The sequence below is a fragment of the Exophiala bonariae genome, assembly GCF_035927105.1.
Source record: "Exophiala bonariae strain CCFEE 5792 chromosome Unknown scaffold_25, whole genome shotgun sequence".
NCBI lineage: Eukaryota > Fungi > Ascomycota > Eurotiomycetes > Chaetothyriales > Herpotrichiellaceae > Exophiala > Exophiala bonariae.
The window spans coordinates 509,575-524,327 of NW_027042500.1; the positions used below are offsets into that span (position 1 = coordinate 509,575).

Here is a 14,753-nt window from a genome sequence, read left to right on the forward strand (position 1 = left end):
CAAGTATGCCGGACAACCGAGCAGAGATCTAGTACGGTGTCAAGCTAGAGGATGGGAGGCACTCGGTAATCATGTTGGTTGAGTATTCTTGGATGGTGCAGCCTTTTGTAGTTTCAGGGTCTGCGTTTCAAACATCGGCTAGAGGTCTGCAGTTGGCACACCCGGAAGTGGTGGGCGCCAAGCGCCTGTCGTTAGACTTTCTCCCTGTTACAGGCGAGTCAAACTATCTGCCTCAATGTTTTTAATGGGCAATTGCTCCAGAGAGGTCATTAGAACGTCCACACTACGCAGACTCATCCCAGTCGTTGCACAGAAAGCCCCCCACTTTCGAAGTGTCTGCGTCGAGATTGTTTCCAGGAGAGGTGTCATTACCATCCAAAGAAGCAATATCGGACACCCAACCACTGTTGGTCCTCCTTCTGGAACAGATGCTACCATCATAAGAACAAGAATCTTGCGCTGAGATTCAAGGTGTCCCTGTCTGTTGCAGTAGCCCATAGCTGTTCCGGTCTGATACATTTGATGGAAGCTTAAATGCACGTGCAAGGGCCTTATTGCTGCAAGCGGGACGGACCACGATATGCGAAGTATCTCGGCCCAAGGTAAAAGTTAGGTAGGCTTGCCCTTAGACTACGAGTACGTACTCCTTAGGGAGCCCCTCACCCCTCAATTTCACTCGCTCAGCCACGAAACAAGCCTAGGGCCAAGCTTTTGTCCCTTGATTAGCTGGCCACTAACTAAAGTTCTCGAAATAACAATAACTATCCGTAGTGCGACATCCCTGCCCTGGTGTGCAAGGATTGAGTTCGTATCTATGTCGTTTCAGATCGGATTATCTATCTGAACGGCGACTACCAATGGCAATAATTTTCATGACTATAAGACCACATCGAGTACAACGAGGACATCCAAATGCTGCGTCGATATCAGTCTCATTCACTTCCTGTTCATTCATTCATTCTTCTTCGCACGTTCTTTTTCTATCCACGTTGATCGTGCGTTCTTTTACTCAAAGACCTATAAAGTCTATTTCGCACATTCATTTTCATTACTTTACACCGCGTTGACCGTGGCCAAGCTTTCAAAGTCTTACTTTGTATACCTGAATATAGCTGGAGTTCCATCTATCCAAGATGCTTTGCCGATACATCGCCCTCTTCCTAGCTTCGGGCAGCTTGATATCTGGAGCAGCATTGCATCGAGGAGAAGTCAGAGCCACAGGACTTCTTCCAAGACAGCAACGACAGTCGAACAGTCAGACTTGCTTAGATTCCAATCTGATACAGAAGGCGAGTGAAAAGACTGGTCAAGAGCCGGGAACAGATGGCATAAAAGCAGGTCAATCACCTTCAGCGACGTGAGTCAACACCTTTCCCGAGCCAGAAAGTGGTTTACTGACTCCGAGCCAAAAAGTGATAATGCCAACTTCATCAACTTTTGCTCCGGACAGACATTGACCAATGGTCAGCAACTGACGGCCGGGTCCTGTAATGGTATCCCAATGGGTAGAATCCCTGCCGCTAAGAACATGATCTCAGCAGTGATCGTCAACCCTCAACCAGCCCAACAAATCACCGCCGATCAAACTTTTAATATCTCGGTACAAACAGCCCACCTCGATGCAGGTTTCTTTGTGAATCCCACCACCAACTATTACACCGCCCCTCAGGATCTAAATCAAAATGGCGACATCATTGGCCACTGCCACGTCACAGTTCAAGATATTGGCTCTTTTACAAACAACAATCCCCCCGACCCAGTCAAGTTTGCTTTCTTCAAAGGCATCGATGATGATGGAAATGGCCAAGGTCTTCTCCAAGCTGTGGTCACCGACGGTCTGCCCGTGGGTATATACCGTGTATGTACCATGATTGCAGCAAGAAATCATCAGCCCGTCAACATGCCCGTTGCGCAAAGAGGTGCTCAGGATGATTGTACAAAGTTTCAAGTTGTGGCAGGGTCCAATAACAACGGCAATGGTGGAAAAGGCTCTCAAAACGCAGGCAATGCCATGAACGGCAAGATGGACTCAGGAAAGGTCGATGGAAAAGCCACGGATGAGAACTCGGCCCAAACCTCTTCTGCTGGCAATGCAGCTGCAGCGACTACTCAACCAAGCAAGGCACAGAATACAGGAAGTGGTAGTGGGTCCGGGCAGAACGGGTCGGCCAAAGGAAGTCTCGACTTCGGATCCTGTACGAATCCCGCGATTGTATTCGGACCTGGCTTTGATGGCCGAAAGGAAGACTCATTCCAGCCTGCCGATAAGACACAATTCACGCATGGCTCAGCTTTGGACATCGACACAATAAGCGCTTTCATGTGTGACCGCTTCAACGACAGATGCCAGGCCAGTAAAGAGGCGATCGCCGCTTGTGCGTCGGCGCGAGGTGCCACCAAAGGCAAGACCGGTCAAGCTGCTGGTAAGTTTCATATTCTTTATCTGTGTGGAGCATGACAAACTGACTTCCTGAAATAGCCGATGCTTGGAATTCCGCCCTCGGGGTTAACAATGCGTGAAGAGATGAGGGTTGTTATCACAGTGATGAAGGTCGACAAGTTCTAGTCAGGAGGTACAAAACTGAATGATCATTTAAATGATCGGAAATAATGTGCATAAAAGATGAATGTTGGTCGTGTCTTGATCCAAACTATTTATTATGAGCAAGGTATGAAGTGGATGGATTTCTTGAGGGCTCCTCTTGACTTTAGGGGCAGGGAGCCCGCCATATACACCTAGCTATAGGTGGCAGGTTGCCCTGTAAGAGATTGGCTGGACACCCTGAGGTGCGCCAAGTGGCGCACTCTAAATAGCGATGCACCTCTATATCTCCAACATTTATGCCTCTTCCTTCCCATCATTCTTTCCCCCTACTTCCTCTTGCCGTCTCATACTTCTCCATTCCATCAACAAGCTACACAAGAATGCGCTTCCACACAGAGGGACCGCTGCGATAAACACCCCGCGCAAAGCGTCATTATATAGCGCGATCAGGGCGGGCAGAGATTCTGGTGGAACAACGTCTCTGAATTGGGTTGCTCCGAGCTCGAAGACAACACGAATGTTGACTCCCGGAATAGCACCCTCATTGTTCTGATTCAGAAGATGATTCTGAAGTAAAGTGTTACCGACCGACACAAATATGGCCCCGCCTAGAGATTGAGAAGCAACAACGGCTGCTGTGCCAATGGGAACTTCCTCCAATGGTAACATCGCTTGAACTGCACTAAAACCTTGCTGAATTGCCATGCCGAGACCAACTGATGTGAGGATCTGAAATCCGACCCATCGTGCCGTAGGCACTGATTCGTCAATCGTGGCTAACAGGCCGGAACCAATCGTTCCAATGGCGCAACCGATGATCGAAGGAGGTGCAAAGAGTCCGTTCTTAGACACAAAGACCCCTGCTATCAACGAGAACAGGGCGTTGGCTGCCATATATGGCACCATATTAACCCCAGATGTTACAGCAGATGTGCCTTTGACAGCCTGGAACCACACAGGAAGGTAGTATGAGTGTATGAGAAGGGCTCCATAGATCAGAAATGCTGCGCCACAGCTTGCAGCCACGGTGCGTTGTTTGATGATCCTTGGGGGTATGAGAGCAGATTCTCCACGATACTTGAGCCAAGCCGCAAATATCAAAGTTGTAGCTCCGAATCCACAAAGTAATCCTATGGATCGTGCACTAGACCACGAATATCGTTCCTCCGAAAATTGAAGTGCCAGGAAAAGCATTGCCATTGCTCCAAGTAGAATTAAATTGCCGAACCAGTCGAGCGTAACGAGCCTGCGAAGAAAAGAAGGACGTTTTCCTACATTCTTGGGTTTGAAGCACATCAGAACAGCCAAGAATGTGAGAGCACCGATAGGCAGGTTGATCCAGACTAAGTCGTTGATGAGCGATTATTTTGAAACACGAAAGGCTTTAACTTACAGCACCATCGCCATCCAATCGTGTCTGTCAATGCACCTCCAAGTAAAGGGCCACACAACGCTCCAACTCCGTACAGGATACCCACAAGAGCGAAAAGCACGGGCCGTTGTTCAATTCTAACTGCATGAGTTGCCACAACGAACGCACCAGTCAGTAATCCAGCACTTCCGACGCCTTGTATGGCTCGTCCAACAATGAGTACATCTGATGATGGACATGCTGCCACAATAATACTACCCACTTGGAAGATGGCCAACGCAACCAAGAAAGTCGATTTGGTTGCAAATGACATGTAAATCCTCCCGTATAATGGTTGGAATGCCGAGGCAGTCATGAGATATGCGCTACCATACCAACCGATGGAATCGTATGAATGAAAATCAGCGGTAATATCAGGAATCGCCTTCAATTATCAGCATAGTCCATCGTAGCGGTGTTGAAAAGGAGACTTGTACCGTCGTGATGATGTTTCTGTCAAGTGAAATAATGAACACGGAGAGACAGATTCCTATAACTATAGGGATTAATGTTGGCATTCCAGGGTACTGCGCCGAATCGTCCTCCATGGTCGGACCAGCTGCCTCTCCAAGTGCCACCCTGCTTTCGAGAGGTCTTACGGCGGGATGGGAGTCAAACCCAGTGAACTCCGGAACATCTGATAATCGTCTCTCGAGTTGGGGTAGATGCTGGTTATCATTGGCACTACTCCTCAGATCGGGCTTTCGTTGATATCGCAGTGTTGGGGTCGGGGACCGCCCCGAGTGTATCGGAATGCTTGGACTAATTTTCGATAACTTGCTTGGAACTGCCGGCTTCTTTGTAGGCGATTTCAAAGACCCCACAAAGTCTTCATCCGCGATGCCTGTTGTACGTCCAGTAGGTGAATCAAGAGGCAGATCTGAACTCTCGAGCAGTAGTCCATTGACGCCATGATGAAATCTATCATAGTTCTTCGCCGTTTTCGATGCCGCACAGTCACCGTCTCCTTCACTAGTACCACGAGCAAAGCTCTGAGCTGTATGCCAGCTTCGGAGAGAAGCACTCCTCTCCCCCATCGACGAACTCCGATGTGGTGAAGCCCTTGAGGCGATATCTCCCACCATTTCGTTCAACCATGCATCATTGCTCGCCTGTTGATACGCCGGGGCAAAGTGTCCCATAGTCTCCGATTACTGATTCTCCTACTGTTAAACGAGATAGGTTGGTGTGCTAGTGCTGGCAAGGGAGCTAAAACTCTCGCAGCGTCGTTTGCAATGTATCTCCAGCAACCGAGCTCCAGAATTCTATCAACTCACCCCAATTTCTTTGTGATAATAGTATGTGTTCGATCGACAAGGAAAATCAAGTCCATTGAAGTTTTGATCCATACATGGTTGCACTGGACAGTCAAAGCAATTCATCCTATACGCCATGTGCGAAGCGCTCATGATGTCAGGTGGATAATGATTGATGCCGTCCCTGCATGCGATTGTCGCAAATAGTAATTCACCGACTAAGCGGATCCTGAACTGAGATGGAACAAACATTTGACACATATCTAACTTTTCCAAAGAACTAATTTCGCATAGCATGAGACCAGATGAAGTCGTTTCGGAAATGCGTAAATACATAATGTGGGGCATTTATCTTGGTAGGGACGATCATGCTACCCACTCTTGCGTACTTCGTACGAATACACAAAACAATCGGCCCCTGAAAGTCTTTCTCGGTTAGCCAAGCGAACGATTGGCGATCTGGCTCAAGTATCCGAGCCTAATGTTGATCATCCCAATTAGGGCCAACGGTCTCCATAATTGGAACAAATTTTGGAGCCAACAATACTTCTTGGGACTTTGATGTATGAAAGCGGGGATTGGTCACATCATGCTGCAGTGTAGTCCCGCTATATAAGTTGAAAATTCGAGATCTTGCCCAACTGCGCCAGGGTTGCCACAACTCCTTCGACCCCGAATCCATCGTGATGTCTTCCAAGGGCCACATCTCCATTGAATTCCTTTTCCAGATCAATCTGATTGGCTAACATAGATGCAATTCGCATTCCACGCTGCCGTTCCTTCTCAGTTGCATTTTCACATGCTGCAGTGTCTATGCTTCCTTCTCTTTCAGTTTCACCATGATTTTTGTTTCCCAAGAGACCAGACGCAGCAATCATCTCCCGTGGTTTGATGGTGCGTCGGCCGTTTTTGAACACTACTTTGCTCATAGCAGATGCAGCAATGGGGTATCGCGCCAACCCACCAGCGGCGGCTTGACTCTCGGCGCTTTCTGAGTTGACCTTATCTTGTCCAAAGTTTGACGCATCTTTCACACCTTGTTCGGGATATAGTGACGATCGTCGAGGATATATTGCTGACTCTTTCTTGACAAAGTGTGTCACAATGTAAAGCCATTTGTCATCCCAAGACAAAATTCGCGTCCACATGTCATAAGTCTCGTAAGGAAGCAATTCTTTCTGAAAGGTACAGCTCACCGCGCCTAGAGCCAAGGAAAACTTGCTGTACGGCTTCCTGCTGAGCCCATTCATCGTCGTACCACCACGAATTGTCTCAATGCCCTCCCCAAACATGGTGGTAACCAAATGCACTCGTGCAATGTCAATGTCCGTGAAGTAGGTGCTGTTAGACTTGTGACCGAAAATGTCGGTCTCCATGAGACAAGTGTTCGATGATGTGATCAGCGGCTGGAAAAGATGCTCGGCGTGAATCTTTTGTTCTGGCCTCTGTGACCGAAGCAGGAATCGTACACCATTCAATATCCGCAAATGGTATATGAAGGGAAAGACTTTAAAGTTCGACAACAGCAGCAGTAGGATCAAAAGCTTCCAAAGATTCTCGCCAGTGAACAAGCACCAGATAGCTTCAAGTAATGCTAGTAGAGCCTCAATAGTCGTCATGCTTATCGTGTCACTTGCGATTGTTGCCCCAAAAGACATACTGGTCTTCGTCCGCGTCGTGATATTTATTATGCTGTTCTTGAAAAATATAGAGAGAGGCTTTAGGGCCGGACAATTTCCACAACGTTCTGATACACTGAGTTTCTGGAGGCAAATCTAGTTCGAACCATGACTCCATAGGTCCAGCGAATTGTAACACTGGCTACACTGAGATGGATAATGACAACACAGAATGTGTGATTTTGTCCGCGTCAAATCAGCTGGTGATAGCAGATCGATGCCAGGAAGATCCATATGGATAAGATACTCCTGAATTGTGAGTCGCAGATCCAGAGATCTTCAATTGATAAGATAGTCGCTTCCGCAGGTCGCGAAAGACATTCTGCATTGGCCAAAGTCGGCGTACTGCATTTGGTTTTTCCCAAGTACTGACGTTTCCGTCGGAGGACAAACAAGACCTTGATCGCCATTGATAGTGCCACTCACCCTGGGGCCAAGATCATGACAAACAGCCAACAAGATGCTCAGGTTATTCGCAAGCAGGTGAAAAGGTAAATGCAACATGCGGGTCGGTGGTGCCCTAAGTGTTAGATCGAGATCCAGAAGCCTGCGCCGCGTATGGACCCACGGTCCTGGACCCAGTTGTACGTAGCACTACCGGACAAAGGAATTTTATCCCGGACGATTGAGCCCGGTTTAGCAAGCTAATAAACCTTATTCTAACGAATTTTGACACGTTCTATATCCCACATGCTCGGTAGGTAGGTAGGCGCAAGATATGACATAGGTGTTCGCAAAGAACTGAACTTCATAATTTACGTACGAGCGGCATATCAAAAAAGCTCTATGAGCAAGGTATGAAGTGAATGGAATGTTTGAGAAGTCCCTCTAACCTTAGGGGTCGGGAGCCCGCTATATACACCTAGCTATAGGAGGCAGGGTGCCCCAAAAGAGGGTGGCTGGACACCTTGGAGTACGCTGTGTGGCGTACTCTAACTAGGTGGCGGTGCACCTAAAATTCCAACAATCTCGGATGTATTCCCGCAGCCAAGGAGTAGTGTATCGATAATTTGCTAGGCCCTGGATCCATCATTTTGCATTGTTCCTAGGATGCATCCCATTCATAGTCCCTTCGACACGAGATAAATTGTCCATATGCTATGGTTTTCTCCGGAACCTGGTGATCTTTGGAACTTCGTCCATGGGTGGGGGCTGCAAGCGAGACATTCATAACTATGCCAACAGTTTTTCTCATCACTTGCGCTCTTGTCAGGAGAGATAGTGCCTGAGAACCAATCTTGACCAAAGAAAAATGCATCCCACTTGGAGAACCCTTACAATAACCTATCTTAATCTTTCATAGCGTCCAAAACAGTAGCTCTGGCCGATAGCAGTGTGTCGGTTGCTATTTCAGTTGTCTGCCCTGCTGTAGGAACTTCTGTCTTTGAAGCTCGACGGAGAGCTTTCTTTGGGCTTTTCTTTCTGTATGTGGAGAAATAAAAGCCGACGAACAGCGCGAGGTAGGATGTCAAAATAGTGCAGCCTGTCACTGCCGCCATCTCCTGCTTTTTCACTCCACAGAACCCTTTGTGTGGTAGCCAGCGAGCATATGTGTCCGCGAAATATGTGTATGACGCGAAGTATATGAACCCTGATGTTGACATTAGACTTCAGTTTGATTTCTGAACAACAAAGAGCAAGGATTGCTCCGGAATAGATTCCACTGACCTAGATCAAGTATGAACTGAATGATTTGAAAGATGGTGATGCATTGCTTCCACCAAATCTTGATACCACGGGCTGCTTGAAAATAGTACCTAGTTATATTAGAGGGAGGCCTGGTTTGTTTATGGCTTTCGGGAGTCTTACCAGTACATAATTACATGAACTCCAAGGTTCAATGTAATGGGAACCCATGAGACTGATGTCTCACCCAGAAGCTGTGTATAGCAAAGAAATGCTGTCGCGCCATGGTGATAGGTATGTAGAAAAGTCAGAGGCTTTCTCCTCAGAACTAGAAAGACCGTGTCAAGCAGCTCGAGATACTTTGTCAGGTAGTTGAGATAATACAAAACCACTAGTTTCTCTGACCAGCCAGTTGCACCACAGACACCGTCAAAAAGTCCATTTCTCCAGATTCCAGGAATAATTTGCTGCATAAATAGCAGAAGTAATGATCCTGATATTATAGAAAGACAAAAATTGTGGATAATGAAGAGACAATTGAGCTTGAAAGGTTTGCGCTTTTGCATGAGCTCACGTCCACCGAGTATTACAACGTAGTAAACAAGTATGACGAGGAGTGTCTCTTTCAGTGTCGACATTGGTGTTTGGCCAGGAGCAAAGGCGAATTCTTTTGCCTCGTAGCCCATGACTTTCGAGAAAACACCATCGAATATCGACCATGGATCGAGGATCGGAAGGCTGGAGACCATCAACATCTGAATGTCTGATGATTCTTGCTTGGTAAGATTTACAGGAAGAAAAGTGCTCGCAGCATGGTAAGTTAAATTCATTAGAGACATGATAAAGCTTATCGTGCTGACAATAAAGCTGTAATTCAAGTAGAGTGTTCTGAATATATGTCGGGGAACCTCCAGGGCTTGAACATTTGAAGGGCTCTTTCGATCGAGAAATATTCATGATCGGCAGAGCTCACAAGGACCCTTTATCATTACTAGCCATTCAGCCTTGATTTAGTAATCCCTGATAAGAGTATGATATCAATCGGTCATTTTTGTAAACCGGGATGATTTTGCCGCAGTGGATAAAGAGTCCATTCTCCTGCATATTGATTTCACACCAAAGGCTCTCCAGGGCGTTTTACCGAAATAAGTAGGATTGCTGCACATCTTTCGAAGACTATTTGACTCAAACTATCACAACAGAATTTACTAGAAACGATGAGAAGTCCTGAATTGGTTGAGCGTGACGAAGATTACGACTTTATCAACAGTGTGGAACGGGTTAATTATGGAACCAAAAGCATTGATTGGTTGGGAACCAGGTATCCACAAACATAAGACTGCAGTCATGGAGGTGTATCAATGGACAGCTAGGAGATGTTCCAGAGATGCCGTCATTGGAACCATTTCGATTTTTTCATCCATACGAATGGCATGTCCTCGTAGGCTTGCATCATTCTTCGATCTTTACGCACGTTTATCAAAGGTGTCAGATATATCTCTGGCCTAGTGGGAAGAGTATATGACATGTTTTGCTTGCTTCAAATTTTCATTAATCTGTTGCTTCTTTTTGTCCAATCTCTGCCATCATCATCAACATGGCTTTGAACGTGCCTTTTCTGCCTTTCATGGCCATCAGTGCAGTTATAGCCCTTCTGAGCTGCAGAATTTGGCCAGAACTAAGTACACCCGTGGCTTTGAGGTACATTCTTCCTGTTTCCCTGGCCCTTTATACAGTCTACGCCTGCTGGATATTTCCATTTTACATCTCTGAACTACGACATGTTCCGACAGTGCCAGGATTCCCGCTCTGGGGTCAATTTCTCACAATCATTACGACTGAGTGCGGAGTTGTTCAAAGAGACTGGCATTCTAAGCATGGCCCGATAGTTCGGTATTTCTTTCCTTTCGGAAGCGAGCGTCTATCGGTGACCGATGATGATGCGATCAAGCAAATGACTGTCCGAAACCCTTATAATTATCCAAAACCACAACGGGCACGGGTTTGGATGAGACAAATCCTTGGCGAAGGTAATGTTTTCTGCAAATGTTCTTATCTTCATTCAACTTTTTAACATAACACAGGAGTTCTACTTGCAGAGGGGAATTCTCATGTTGTCCAGAGAAAAGCATTGACTCCGGCCTTCTCTATTACTTCAATCCGATCTCTGATGCCAATCTTCTGGGCTAAATCACTTCACATGTCAAACCTTTGGAACATCGAAATGAACAAACAGAACAGCAATACCAAATGCTTCGAAGTTCTTGACTGGCTGAATAGAACTACACTCGACATTATCGGACGCGCTGGCCTTGGGACAGATATCGACTCTCTGACGAATCCTGAAGCCCCTCTGCGTGACGCTTACCGCCGATGTTTCGAGTTTGACATCCAAGCGCGGGTTATTAACGGCCTCGCAGCGTTTACACCATTAGTTCGGTTACTTCCAGTCAGAGCCAACCGCGACATGGCCAAAGCGCGCAGTATCATCCTTGATCACGCAACTCGGATCATTTACAATAAGGCTTCAACTGAAGAGGAGAGCTCAAAAGTGCACCATAAGGATATAATCGGATTGATCGTGAAGAATAATTTGACAGCATCAAAAGAGGATTTTTTAACAGTTGAGACGATGCGAGATCAAGTCATGACTTTTCTAGGAGCTGGGTTAGACCTTCTTTTACCCCCTCCGCATCTGCATTACTGACCCAGGACCATAGACACGACACAACTGCTACCACGGCTGCATGGACACTTCTCTTACTCGCCAAAAATCCTGAAATCCAAGGCAGATTGCGGAATGAAATTCGTTCGCACATGCCCTTCCTGTTCGACGCAGACACTCGAGAAGACGTTAGTAAGGTTAACCATGCAGATGTTGATCTCCTGCCATATCTTGAGGATGTTTGCAAAGAGTCGCTCCGTTATATCCCGTCTATCCCTATGACAGTTCGCAAGACCATTGAAGACGACACGTTGGGCGGATATTTTGTACCAGGTGGAACCACGATCTATTTAATGGCAAACTGTATCAATCGTTTACCGACATACTGGGGAGATACTGCGAACACCTTTGACCCTACGCGGTGGAAAAATCTTCCTGATACGTACACCACAAATGCATTTATGACATTCTTGCAAGGTAAGACAGAAAGACCCCGAACTAAAAACCTATTTGTACTATACCTAACTGTATGCATAGGGCCCAGAGGTTGCGTTGGGCGAAAGTTTGCGGAGGTTGAAATGAAGACAATATTATGCGCGTTGCTGAGCAAGTATACGTTTGAGCTTGATGCGAACGTGCAAGACCCCGAGGAGTTGAAGATGTGGCGATTGGTATTGAGGCCACGAGATGGCGTGAGCCTGAAGGTGTCACTACTAAACTGATGAAACTGTCTTACGTAGATATCGTATGAGATAGATCGATCTGATTTCCCAGGTGTTGATATGATTTTGATATTGAACACAAAGCCTATAGAGATATCAACTAAAGGTTTGCCTTGGCTGTGAGTGAATGACCTGATCATGATTACCTATCCCTTGACAAAGGAAAGGATACGTCCTATAACACAAGAGCAATCTGAAGATATTAGCTTCCAGTGGCGACGCGAAAACCATCTCAAATGAAACTCCTTGGTTCCTGTGGGGCGTTAGCTCCCACTCCACTACTAGATACCTAGAGCTCAGAGAGCTAACGACATGATGGAAGGAAATGGAAGCTGGTGCCGGAAAGAACAAACAGATGGTATCGATATGGTGGCCGCAAATAATCGTCGAATGAATGGTTCAAGGTCTCTGGTTTCGCTATCGTGGCGGCTATTCTAATCCCTATACAAGTGCCCTGAGAGGATGATCTAAATCATCCGCTTTGCATATTGTAGAACTCCTGTTTGTTTGATCATTGCCTCATCATCAAGACAGGCAATTTTATCGATGATTGACCATTGACGCATCAAATTGGTGCGGCAGCTGCCAATTGACGGATTATTACTGATCTGCTGTCCAGCACGATGTGTCACGATGTGTCACGTGGAGAACGAGACTGATGGTCCGATGGGTTTACCCTTCTTAAATTCCCGAGAAGCGGGTCGTTGGTGTGCTATTTGGAGGATTGATCTATCGGACATATGAGCCGGAAGTCATCCCAAACTGATCGACAGAATCGCTTCGCGTCAACAGATTGGCGAAGATGCCGATCAGCGGAAACAAGGAACACTTCCGGCGCACTGTGGACCTCGTGCTGCAATTTACATGTCCTTGGTCAGTCCAACAACTTATCCGGCCCGCATCCCAATACGTCATGCATGCGGTACTGTGGCTCCATAATTTTGCCAGCTCCTAGGAATGGCTACTTCCCTCAGGGCCACAGAATGGAGCATATATACGCTTTATTCACTATATACTCGAAGTAGAGGCACTTACGATGAAAACTAAGGTTGTAGATTGTACTTCCAACATTTCGACCTTCAACGTCTAGCAGGATGAAGACTACCATCATAGTGTTGATTGCTATTGTTATAGCCTTTGCCTACAAACTCGTACTCGCTAGAAAACTTCGACACCACAACGCTCGGGAGTCTATGCTACGAGGATGCCAGCGTCCACCAAGTGTACCCACTATCGGATTATTTGGGACAGGGACGTTGAGACAAAGCATCAAAGCGACGAAAGAGGAATGGGGACCTATCTGGATGCACGAAACGTTAAACTCTATGGGAAAACATGTCCACACAGTCAAAGCGGGTATATTTGACTATGAACTTCTTGTCACGCGGGATGCAGAAAATGCCAAAGCGATGTTCGCTGCACAGTCGCAGGATTTCGATATTGGGCCGCATCGTGAGAAATGTTTCAAATCATTGTTGGGGTCTGGTGTAATGACCAACCGACAACAGAAATGGAAGCATTCGAGAGCGTTAATCAGGCCTCAATTTGCTCGACACAATGTGGCGGATATTGGCCTCTTTGAGCGCCATTTCCAGATATTGCTTGAGAAAATCCGGGTGAGTGACGAGGATGGCTGGACCAGTAAACTGGATCTTGCCCCTTTGTTTTCCAACTTTACCCTCGATATTTCGACAGAATTTCTCTTCGGCCAGTCGGTCTATTCACAAAGTCCAGACCGACGGGCTTATACAAAGCTAGAATGGGACCCTCGTGGCCCTGATATAGCACAATTTGGGTATCATCTTGATGAAGCCAAGCGTATCATCGATCGAAGGGGTGCGCTTGCCAAATACGGATGGCTGGTCTATGATAGGTCGTTTCCCAGTCACTGCAAAGCAGTTCAAGATGTTGTGGACCATTTTGTGGCGGAAAAGGTAAAGGAGACTATTTCCGTAGGAGAGGATGCGGGTGTGGGATTCTCGGGTGACCAGAAGTTTGTCCTGTTGAACGAATTGATAAGGGAAACGAAGAATCCACTGGAACTTAGAAGTGAACTACTGAATGTTCTTCATGCGTCCAGAGATACAACGGCATCACTTCTAGGATGGATATTCTACTTCCTTTCCCGACATCAAGCAATCTTTGAAAAGACTCGGGCGGAGATATTGCACAACATTTCTGATGATCCAATGTCAGACGTTACTTTTGACAAGCTTTGGACTTGTCAATACTTACAAGCTGTGATTAATGAGACTATCAGATTTGTTAGCATCGTGCCTATGAACGAGCGAGTGGCTATCCGAGACACTACATTGCCACGAGGGGGCGGTGCTGATGGCAAAAGCCCGGTGTTCGTGCCCAAAGACACTCAGGTGTTGATACCTACATACTCTATGCAACATCGTGAGGATATATGGGGTCCGGATGTGGATGAATACAAACCTTCAAGATGGCAGGGCCGCAAATTTGGATGGGATTTCATTCCATTTGGTGGCGGCTCAAGACAATGCATCGGCCGTGGGTCTAGATCCATTCTCCTCCTTCGTTAGCACTGATACTGACCTTAACATCAGAGCAATTCGCGCGCACCAAGGTTATGTTTACAGTTACCCGCATGCTGCAAATTTTCGATGTGATTGAAAACATGGAGGGTCCAGGACCCATTAAAATGCATCATACCATTGAGAATAAAAGTGGTACTGGTGTACAAGTTCGGCTCCGCCGAAGACTATATTCGAGCTCAAATCAGGCGTCAGGTATGTTTCATGATTATGGGCTAGGTGTGGAGCGAAGTGAGGAGCTTTTATAGCGACTATATTTGAATCCTTCGAACGCATCTTCAGTGAAAC

The 14,753-nt window shown here is 46.6% G+C and overlaps 5 protein-coding genes across 5 annotated transcripts; 3 read left to right on the top strand and 2 right to left on the bottom strand.

Annotated features, from left to right (window-relative positions):
* Positions 1 to 1,133: 1,133 nt before the first annotated feature.
* LTR84_006688 (uncharacterized protein) lies at positions 1,134 to 2,520 on the top strand (the record flags this gene model as incomplete). The annotated part of the gene is made up of 3 exons (XM_064850248.1): positions 1,134 to 1,357; positions 1,414 to 2,423; positions 2,480 to 2,520. The coding sequence occupies 3 exons, from the start codon at positions 1,134 to 1,136 to the stop codon at positions 2,518 to 2,520; spliced, it is 1,275 nt and encodes a 424-aa protein (XP_064703135.1).
* Positions 2,521 to 2,839: 319 nt separating this feature from the next.
* Positions 2,840 to 5,098, bottom strand: LTR84_006689 (uncharacterized protein; the record flags this gene model as incomplete). Its single annotated transcript, XM_064850249.1, has 3 exons — positions 2,840 to 3,888; positions 3,939 to 4,341; positions 4,394 to 5,098. 3 exons carry the CDS (start codon positions 5,096 to 5,098, stop codon positions 2,840 to 2,842), a joined length of 2,157 nt encoding a protein of 718 aa, XP_064703136.1.
* Positions 5,099 to 5,820: 722 nt separating this feature from the next.
* On the bottom strand, positions 5,821 to 6,588 carry LTR84_006690 (uncharacterized protein; the record flags this gene model as incomplete). Its single annotated transcript, XM_064850250.1, has 1 exon — positions 5,821 to 6,588. One exon carries the CDS (start codon positions 6,586 to 6,588, stop codon positions 5,821 to 5,823), a length of 768 nt encoding a protein of 255 aa, XP_064703137.1.
* Positions 6,589 to 10,717: 4,129 nt separating this feature from the next.
* Positions 10,718 to 11,904, top strand: LTR84_006691 (uncharacterized protein; the record flags this gene model as incomplete). The annotated part of the gene is made up of 3 exons (XM_064850251.1): positions 10,718 to 11,184; positions 11,238 to 11,659; positions 11,720 to 11,904. 3 exons carry the CDS (start codon positions 10,718 to 10,720, stop codon positions 11,902 to 11,904), a joined length of 1,074 nt encoding a protein of 357 aa, XP_064703138.1.
* A 1,094-nt stretch (positions 11,905 to 12,998) lies between these two features.
* On the top strand, positions 12,999 to 14,713 carry LTR84_006692 (uncharacterized protein; the record flags this gene model as incomplete). Its single annotated transcript, XM_064850252.1, has 2 exons — positions 12,999 to 14,421; positions 14,478 to 14,713. The coding sequence occupies 2 exons, from the start codon at positions 12,999 to 13,001 to the stop codon at positions 14,711 to 14,713; spliced, it is 1,659 nt and encodes a 552-aa protein (XP_064703139.1).
* Between the last annotated feature and the right edge of the window lie 40 nt (positions 14,714 to 14,753).